Source organism: Pholis gunnellus (assembly GCF_910591455.1).
Source record: "Pholis gunnellus genome assembly, chromosome: 20".
NCBI classification, from domain to species: domain Eukaryota; kingdom Metazoa; phylum Chordata; class Actinopteri; order Perciformes; family Pholidae; genus Pholis; species Pholis gunnellus.
This window is the reverse complement of record NC_136547.1, coordinates 10,007,134-10,015,772: the sequence shown is the minus strand read 5'-3', so window position 1 is coordinate 10,015,772 and position 8,639 is coordinate 10,007,134. Positions and strand designations below refer to the sequence as shown.

The 8,639-nt window shown below is 41.5% G+C and overlaps 1 protein-coding gene across 1 annotated transcript; it reads left to right on the top strand.

The window, feature by feature from the left end:
* The first annotated feature begins 367 nt into the window (after positions 1-367).
* hacd1 (3-hydroxyacyl-CoA dehydratase 1) lies at positions 368-8,148 on the top strand. Its single transcript, XM_079181078.1, has 7 exons — positions 368-501; positions 2,333-2,450; positions 2,578-2,596; positions 2,713-2,801; positions 3,218-3,339; positions 6,112-6,290; positions 7,445-8,148. Exons 1-7 carry the CDS (start codon positions 383-385, stop codon positions 7,525-7,527), a joined length of 729 nt encoding a protein of 242 aa, XP_079037204.1. The 5' UTR covers positions 368-382; the 3' UTR covers positions 7,528-8,148.
* The last annotated feature ends 491 nt before the right edge of the window (positions 8,149-8,639 follow it).

Genomic DNA, 8,639 nt, shown 5'->3' with positions numbered 1-8,639 from the left:
TTACTTGTAATCATATACCTAAATAATAGTATAACACTCATAGGGGTTCTTTTTCTGCATAGAGTACTTTTACTTTTCAGTGCTTTGATTAGGCTACATTTTCCTAGTTATACTTGCATACTACTTAGGCTTAATAGCATTTCCAATACTACACTTTTACCTGTAACAGAGAGCAGCCTGTTTCTACACTATAATAACAGTCCCTGGCCCACCGGCAGGCCACGCACTTGTTTGCAGCACTAGTCCCGCGAGAGAGACAGGGGGGGTGGATGACCCTGGTGCTCCCCTCCCTCCCTCCCTCCCTCCCTACCAGCCCCAGCTGTCAGCTCTCTCCCTTGACTCCCCCCCTACCCCCCCTCCCCCCCACCCTGCCCCCGGCACCATGGCGTCCAGCGAGGAGGACGGCACGGTTGAGGATAAAGAAAACAACAACAAGAAGAGAACGAAAAGCGCCCTCGCTACGGCATGGCTGACTTTCTACAACATCGCCATGACCGCCGGGTACGTGCGTTATATTCCGCCTATTAATAAGAAAACCCTATACATTAGCCGCTCCCTAAAAAACTGTACGCGCGTGTTGCTGTTTATAGGACTGTGCGTCTCTGCGGGGAGCCCAAAGTGCCTGTTCGGCTCGCTCAATTTAGCGGCTCGTGACAGTTGGGGGGAACTTGAGTGAACGATTTCATATTTGAACAATACATAGAAATATACGTGTTGGGCTATTTGTGTGAGTGTTGGGAAATGAATGAATCGTGTTGGGTTGAAGTGACAGGCTCGCGCTGCAGCCGTGTCCAAATAGGGCTGACTGCACGGGGGTGTCAGCGTCGAGGCCCACAGCGCGTCCGACAGTTGCAGTGATAAGTATAGCCGGAGCGCGCTGACACTGGAGCTCAGGTCTGGGACACTGAAATGCTCAATGGGCAGATTTAAAAAAAAATAATAACAACATAACATTTGTGAATACCAGACAGAGCGCGTTATAAACTGTCCAGATGTGAATCAATATGTCACTTATCAATAGGTCAATACAACAACTGGCACTCACCAGGTCAATGACACGCCTCCAGTTTTAAGAAGTACTGTACTTACTTACCACAGTCTAGAAATACTCTGTTACAAGTAAAAGTCCTACATTCAAAATGTCACTTACAGTATCTAAAAGTATCAGGAAAATGTACTAACCTGAGATAAGATGATACTTTATCCATACTTTATTATCAGTAGAAGTACAAACAAGTACAATAAATAGTCAAGCAGTAAAGGTACAATAAATAAGTAAATCGCAAAAAACAACAAAAGCTATGAATACAAAACGATCGGATTGAGTGGGTACAGATTATTGCACATATGAGGTAGGAAATATGAAGTATTGTATTATGAGTATTTATATTGCACATACATACATTGATACTGATGTTGCACATGAATGAATGAATGAATGAATGAGTCATTTGCCGGTTATGTGTGGTCTATTGGGAACAGTGTTGGTTGTGCAGCCTGATAGTATATTGAAGTATTAAAAGTTAAAGCACTCAATGCAGGGACGTGACCCAGTTATACTATTATATATTATTAGATTATTATTACTCGTGCATTAATGTAAAAACTGGATTTTACTGTTGTTACTGTATCCAATTAGAGCTAAAATAATAAGTTGATTAGTCATTTGTTTCAATGCTTTTCGAATGTTTTGAACACCTGGATTACATTTTGGCAGTATTTATTATGGGATACATATAAACACACAAGTTCAAGAGCAGTTCCAACAGTTTAGCTGCCTTTATAAATATATGCTTTGGCTTGTGTGAAAGGGTTGCCTACTGTTGACATGTTATTTTAGAGGAAGTGTAGATCATTTAAATTCAGTCAAATGTTTTAATTTGAAACTACTGTAATTGTGCACATTTTCCGTGTTATGAAATCTTTTCAGCTGCCGCTGTAACTGTGCATAACTTGCACTCACACCATGAGGAAGCACAGCAGCAGCCGGATTAAAATGTCCTGAAAGCGGCACAGAATACCTGGTTTCTCCTGGTCTTAACTGTCCTAACTGAAGCTGTAATATACTCATGTGTGGGAGTCTGATTTGGATTGTTTTGATTAGGACTGAGGCAGAAAATGGAGAGAAAAGTGCTTGTAACGGAGCTGTGAGAAGATGCAGTAGCTTCAGGTTTTAGTTTCAAATAAATGAGCACTTGTCATGTTCTTTCATATTCTCTCTTATCAATACTGCGATTCAGGAAACTATGGTCAAACTCTTACACCATTCGTGTCACACTAAGTGGTGCCATTATGTTCCCTAATGTTTTTTTGTTGCTTTTTGTTTCTGCAGGTGGCTGGTTTTGGCGATCGCAATGATGCGCTTCTACATCCAGAAAGGCACGCGCAAGGGTCTGTACAGAAGTATAGCAAGAACACTCAAGTTTTTCCAGACCTTTGCATTAATCGAGGTGAGAACACAAGTGGAATAGCGTTTGCTGTCACTTGCACGGCTGCACAGTCGTAGCGTGACCTGATGAAACACTGTCACACAGTAGTTCAGAGAAATAACTGATATGTATGTGTCTTGTCTTGCAGGTGGGACATTGTGCCTTGGGTATGTGATGATTTTTGTTTACAACTTGTGTTTTTATGTAAACAAATTGACATTTGCGTGCCGACATCTTTGCAGCTGTAAACTTATGTTTCCTCCTCTCTCCTGCTGCGCTGCAGGGATAGTGAGGACTTCTGTCATTGTTACCGGGGTGCAAGTGTGTTCACGGATCTTCATGGTTTGGTTCATCACCAACAGCATCAGACAGGTGACGAACCTACACTCTGCTGCTTCCAAAGGGGTTTTATTTAGTCATACAAACCAATGAAGAGTAGCATCATTTTACTGTTGTTTTCTTTACTGTCTGTGTGACGGACGTGCTCAAGAATTATTATATAATATAATTGTACACCCACACATACAGTGTACACATTTATAACATTCTGTAATCAAAGATAGATTCTTTTAGGGTTTATTGGGACAAACCGAATCCAATTAATCTTCTTTTCTGTCTCTATTTTATGCATATGTTGCATAAAAAACAGCAAGAACCCCCGTCCTTTATTATAGTTTAATTTCTTCTGTATTTAACATAATTGCTTCTCTACATTTGCACCTGTCAGCTTTTGACTCAAGTTACTTCCTCTTTCCTCTGCATACTTGCCCGTATGTTTTTAAATGAAGATCCAGAATGAAGAAAGCGTAATCCTATTCCTGGTTGTGTGGACGATGACAGAGATTACCAGATATTCCTACTACACATTCAACCTGCTCCACCACCTGCCGTACTTCATCAAATGGGCCAGGTTGAGATGGCCGGAATGAGCTTGAACTGTCATTACAGTGTCAGACATTGTTGTCTAAGCATGCCGGTCACTGATCTGGCTATTTTCCCCCTCTGGCATGCTCCCTTTAAACCAGCTTTACATCAGGAAGTAGTTTAGCCGTGTGTGTGTGTGTGTGTATTAAGTATCGCCTGGCTCACACAGAGAGGTGAAGCATGTGTGTGTTTATTGATTAGCACCTCGTTAGCCATTGTCTTGTCAATGAAGGGTGAACTAACTGCTAACATTGCGTTCTGACAGCACTGGTGATCCAAAACAAACGTTACAGAAGACTTTTAATCATTTTAGGGCTTATGTTTTATAAATTATTTCAAAAATATATATATTTCAAAAAAGCATTTACTGTAACCTGCTGTAAAAATAACTCTCACAAGGATAGCAATCCAAAAACCGTTATTCCAAATCCAAAGCTTTAATTATCAACACTGTCTGAAAATGTTTAATTTAAACCGCTGTCATGATTATCAGTGAAATGTGATGACGATCGCCACATTTCTCATCTCTGGAGTGACACAACGCCGGCCTACTACTGTATGAAGAGCTCTGGTGACGTGGCAGCAGCCTCTCTGCTACAGTAGCTCGGCTGAAATCGGAGTCGTTGGCAGGAACGTCAGCTGTACACATTGATAGCTGTCCAACACGCAGGCTCGGCATCTCACAGCCACTTCAGAAAATAGTGACGTTTGGGTATCACATCAGTACGAGGTGAGACGTCTCTGCAGACAGAAGGTTCGCCAGAAGAATGAGATTTGGTTTTTTTTCCTGCTACTTCAGTGCCTCATATGATTGTCAGTTTTTGTTACTCTTTTGTTTTGGGTTTTGATTCTGGTGTGTTGGGTGCCACTCTCACCCTCCCCTCCCCTCCCCCGCCCTTCACAGCTTTTCTTTAAAGCATGGAGGAGACGCCAGGCCCCCGGAGAGAGGCTCATGTTCAGCTGCTCATGTTTTTAAGACCATCTGTTTTGGTCATGGAATGTTCGCCCAACATTTCTCTCACATCCGCCGAGACGCTCCCCCGAGCCTTTGCTGTGGTCTCCACTAAACTCAAAGCCCTGAGTCATGGCATACATCGTACTACAGAGGGCTGTGTCACACTTATGTGAAGTGACAGGCAGTTGTAGCAGAAAGCCAAGAAGATGACAGTCTGCTAATTAAGGGCAGCTGTATTCTGAAGGAGATGATTTTATGATGAATGTGGATAATTCTTTGACGTGGCATTCCCAGATTTGTTTAATAGGTTATAGAAGTAAAGCCAACTTCTGCAGAATAATTCCTACCTATTGATGTTTGTAATTATTGCAATGAAACACTGGTTTTCATCCGATCATGTGGTCTGTATACCGAGGAATCAAAAGCATATCCCTCGTAATCAACCATTTAGTACCCTGACAGTTGTCAAAAGGCACAAATTGCAGCCACAACCAGATCCTGAAGCTTTGCCCTCTTGTCACATCTGCACAAGGCAGCAGGCAGGACAACAGAGTAGGGTCCAAACGCAGACACACACGGGAAGCAGGGGGATAATTAAAATGTGATTTTAATAAAGAAAACGTCCAAACAAAAACTTACACAAGAGGTGAGGCAATCAGAAGATCCTCAAGTGAAAGTCTGTAAACTACCAAAATCCAGAAGTGAGCAAAATGACAAATATAACGGGATAATTACTTTAAAGGCACGAGGGAGTTGGTCCCCTTTTTTGATATTCTACATTCTACTTAACTTCTTCTCTCTCTCAGCTCCCCACTGATGGAATGACTTTCCTTTGTCTAGTTTTTTTCTGGTGGGGATAATCTTCAACATCCATGACTGATCAGCATTGAATATGTTTTCAATTGTTGTTGGAAATTCAAACCCAAGTCAACGGGATTTTTGTAGCTTCTTGACATGTCAGCTTAATTTTTTGCTGCAAACTTTAAAGTCTCGAACTTCAGGTTTTCTTTCCGACAACACACCAGTGCAATGCAGCAACTCCAGGAAAACAGCACATTTTGACAAGATATGAAGGGGACTGAGTTCATTGTGTTTGATTATCTGTCTAAAGCAGATTTAAGACTTTAAATGACACAAGGCTACAGCACATTGTAGCTCAAACTTTTTTTCTGGGGACCCACTTTTTTATAAATCCTTATATTATCTTGAATAGGTTAAACCGGCCATTTTGAAAAGATATACAAAAACCACAACTTCGTTTTATGCATGCGTTGTTGAAAACAACAATGGCTGTCTCATTCTTTTCATTTCCTCTCATCGGTAAAACAAACGTAACGTACGCTAGCCTGTTATATTCGATTCAATGTTATAAGTAGGCTATAATTTTCAGAACAATACAAACATTCTGGCTCCCTCAAGTGGCTCGAAAGTGTACTGCAGATATAAATGTGGACGAAATACTGCAAAAGTATTTTGCAACCCTTATGAAATCTCCTATGACTCAGTATATTTTTGGATTACATGTCTTGCTTGTTACAAAAAGATCCTATTTTTTATGTTACATTTGCTTACACCAGAGCCGTGTGCCGTTGTATACCCTTTGAATGGTTGCTTATGCTTAATGTGTGCGAGTGACTGTGAAATTGAACGTTGAACTCATCCTTTACAGGTTGCATTTGTTAGTTTTAGTGTAGATTGTGTGTGTAGACATCTAAGCATGTGAGTGTTTTAACATCCACAGACTTAAACTGCATGAGTGTTTGCTGCAGGTGTGTTTGACCTCGTACATCCTTTCCCTCCCAGATACAACCTCTTCATCGTCTTGTACCCCCTGGGAGTCGCCGGAGAACTGCTGACCATTTACGCTGCCCTGCCGTTCGTACGCAGATCTGGGATGTACTCCATGAGGCTCCCCAACAAGTATAACGTGTCGTTCGACTACTACTACTGCCTCATCGTCGTCATGTTGTCCTACATCCCACGTAAGGAGCATTCCTACTCCCACACTGCACGTTATGGTAAAACATGTAAAGGAGGATGACCCCCAGACAGATGAGGACTCACCTGTGCATCTTCCGCTCCATGAGACTTCAGAGATAGCTTCTCTTGTCTCTTGTAGTATTGTGACGGCATTTCAAAGGGTATCCCATAAGGCCTCTAAACTCCAACTGTGTTCTGTTGCACTGAAAGACTTTGCGACCTGTGTTGGTGTTCTTTTGCCGAGAGTTAGGTGAGAAGATCAATATCACTCTCATAGCTGTTCTTTGAACATGTCGCTGGAGAAGACTAGCTTAGCATAAAGACTGGAAACAGGGGGAAACAGCTAGCCTATCTCTGTCCGATTGTAACAGAATCTGCCTACCAGCGCCTCTAAACCTCACTAGTTGACACATTGTATCTTCTTAGTTTAATCCGGTAACATCTGTAATAACTGAAGTGCAAAAACGGCGCATTGGAGTGACTTTCTGGAGTTTCATTTGGTTGCAACTTCAAGGTGACAACAAGACTCCAGGAAGTCACTGCGAGGCTAACCATCTTCTGGCTTTTGTTGTACATTCAACCTACAGATATGAGCGCGGTATAAATCTTCTTAATCCACTCTTGGCAAGGAAACAAAATAAGCGTATTTCCCAAAACATCAAACTATTCCTTTAAACGTTTGAGACCTGCAGCCACCTTTGTTTTTTTGTGATATAAAGCAGCAGATAATTCAACATCTGAAAATGTATTTGGGAATAATTAACTGATGTCAAAATGCTACGTATAGCATCTTTGTGCCAAGTAAAATTGTTATAAGGGGTGGAAATCCTAACATGGAGCGTTCCATCTAATACAGCACAACATTACTGCCGAAAATACTACTTTTAAGAAGCAGCTTTTCATTGAGAATCTAGTCAGGAGTGTTTGTTTTTTTGCTGTTATTCTACAAGGTCTGCCTCCATAATTAAGTTAACTTCAAAATGTGAAGTTCATAATTATTTATTCTAACTGAGCCTTTTAATATTTTAGGATGAATCATTGACTGTTTTGGATTATCAAAGTGATAACAGGCCAATTGGAGATGAAGAATCAGACTAGCCTTATTACAGAACAGTAATAAGAAAAGTACTGACTGATCCGGTTTATTTCCCGCCAGTGTTTCCTCAGCTCTTCTTACACATGCTGCGGCAGAGGAGAAGGGTGCTTCACGGGGAGGTCATAGTGGAGAAGGACGACTAGACAAGCCACCACCTCATGCCTCCGTTTGAGCCACAACCTGCCTCCACCGTCACCGTCCCCTCCACCCACTTCATCTCCATCCTCATCTTTAGCACCATCGGCCGTTACATTCTTCATCGCACGGGACCGCACAGATGACGACCTGTCTGACGAGAGTGACAATCAGGAAGAAAGGAGCTCACCAGTACTGATAATAATAGCTGATCCTAAGTCTTCACAGGATCAATTCCTATCTGAATGGTAATATTGGAAACATGTTTACAGTCCCAGTGTCGCCGGAGCTTGAGACAGAAGCCTGATGTTGAGTCCTTTATTCGCTTAACTTCACACCTTGTTGCACTGAAAAACATGAGCCCCAGCAGAGTCACAACACCTGTCTGAAGGAGTGGAAGGAAAACCAGAGGCTTCCAGGGAAATATGAAATGAAACACGGGAGGAAGATTGAAAAGTTGCGTCTCCTGAGTTGTCCAAACTTCATCCCCCCCAACCGACCCAATTGGCAGTTGTATTCATTTTTTTTAAAAAGTGTATTCCACCAAAAGATATTTTATACAGAACAAGGTTCAAAAAGATATTCATAGTTCTATCATACCTCAACAATAAATCTACATTTAGACAATATGCTGCTTCTTTTGTGTACGTTTGTAAATGATGCAATGTGAAATGAGCGGCTAATAGTAAGCATATTTCTTAAAGATAATTTATTCACATAACTGTGTCACTTAGAGCAAGCACAGCTCAAACTTAACACTTTGTCTGCTTGGCTCCTGCATTCTTCTATGTTGCTTTGATGTTTACTTTGTCAAATTCATTTACAAGAGTGCATCTTAAACAAATTTGAGTCTTCAAAAAGTAGCAGCTTATCGAGAGGCGGCCGTAGGTGAGACTTCAATTCAGATTTTTTTTTGTGAGCACTCGCAGTCTTCAGTCGCTGTTTTGTTTGTTTTTTGACATAAAGAATCTTATGTGCGTGTTGATAGAAAGGTAGTTAGGTTCCCTCCTACTAAAGGTGCTATTGTAAGATCGTTTCAATCTTCTGTGCAGCTGAAGGAGAGACTGTGTTTGGAGTTGACCTAAAGCCGAAAACAGGATGTGAAATGATTGAGAGGAAA

What these genes read in the sequence shown, in the direction of transcription:
- hacd1 (XM_079181078.1), top strand. Translation starts at nt 383, where the DNA reads ATGGCGTCCAGCGAGGAGGACGGCACGGTTGAGGATAAAGAAAACAAC. An exon ending in AACATCGCCATGACCGCCGG is followed by an intron (nt 502 to 2,332) that starts GTACGTGCGTTA and finishes TTGTTTCTGCAG; the next exon opens with GTGGCTGGTTTTGGCGATCG. An exon ending in CATGTTGTCCTACATCCCAC is followed by an intron (nt 6,291 to 7,444) that starts GTAAGGAGCATT and finishes ATTTCCCGCCAG; the next exon opens with TGTTTCCTCAGCTCTTCTTA.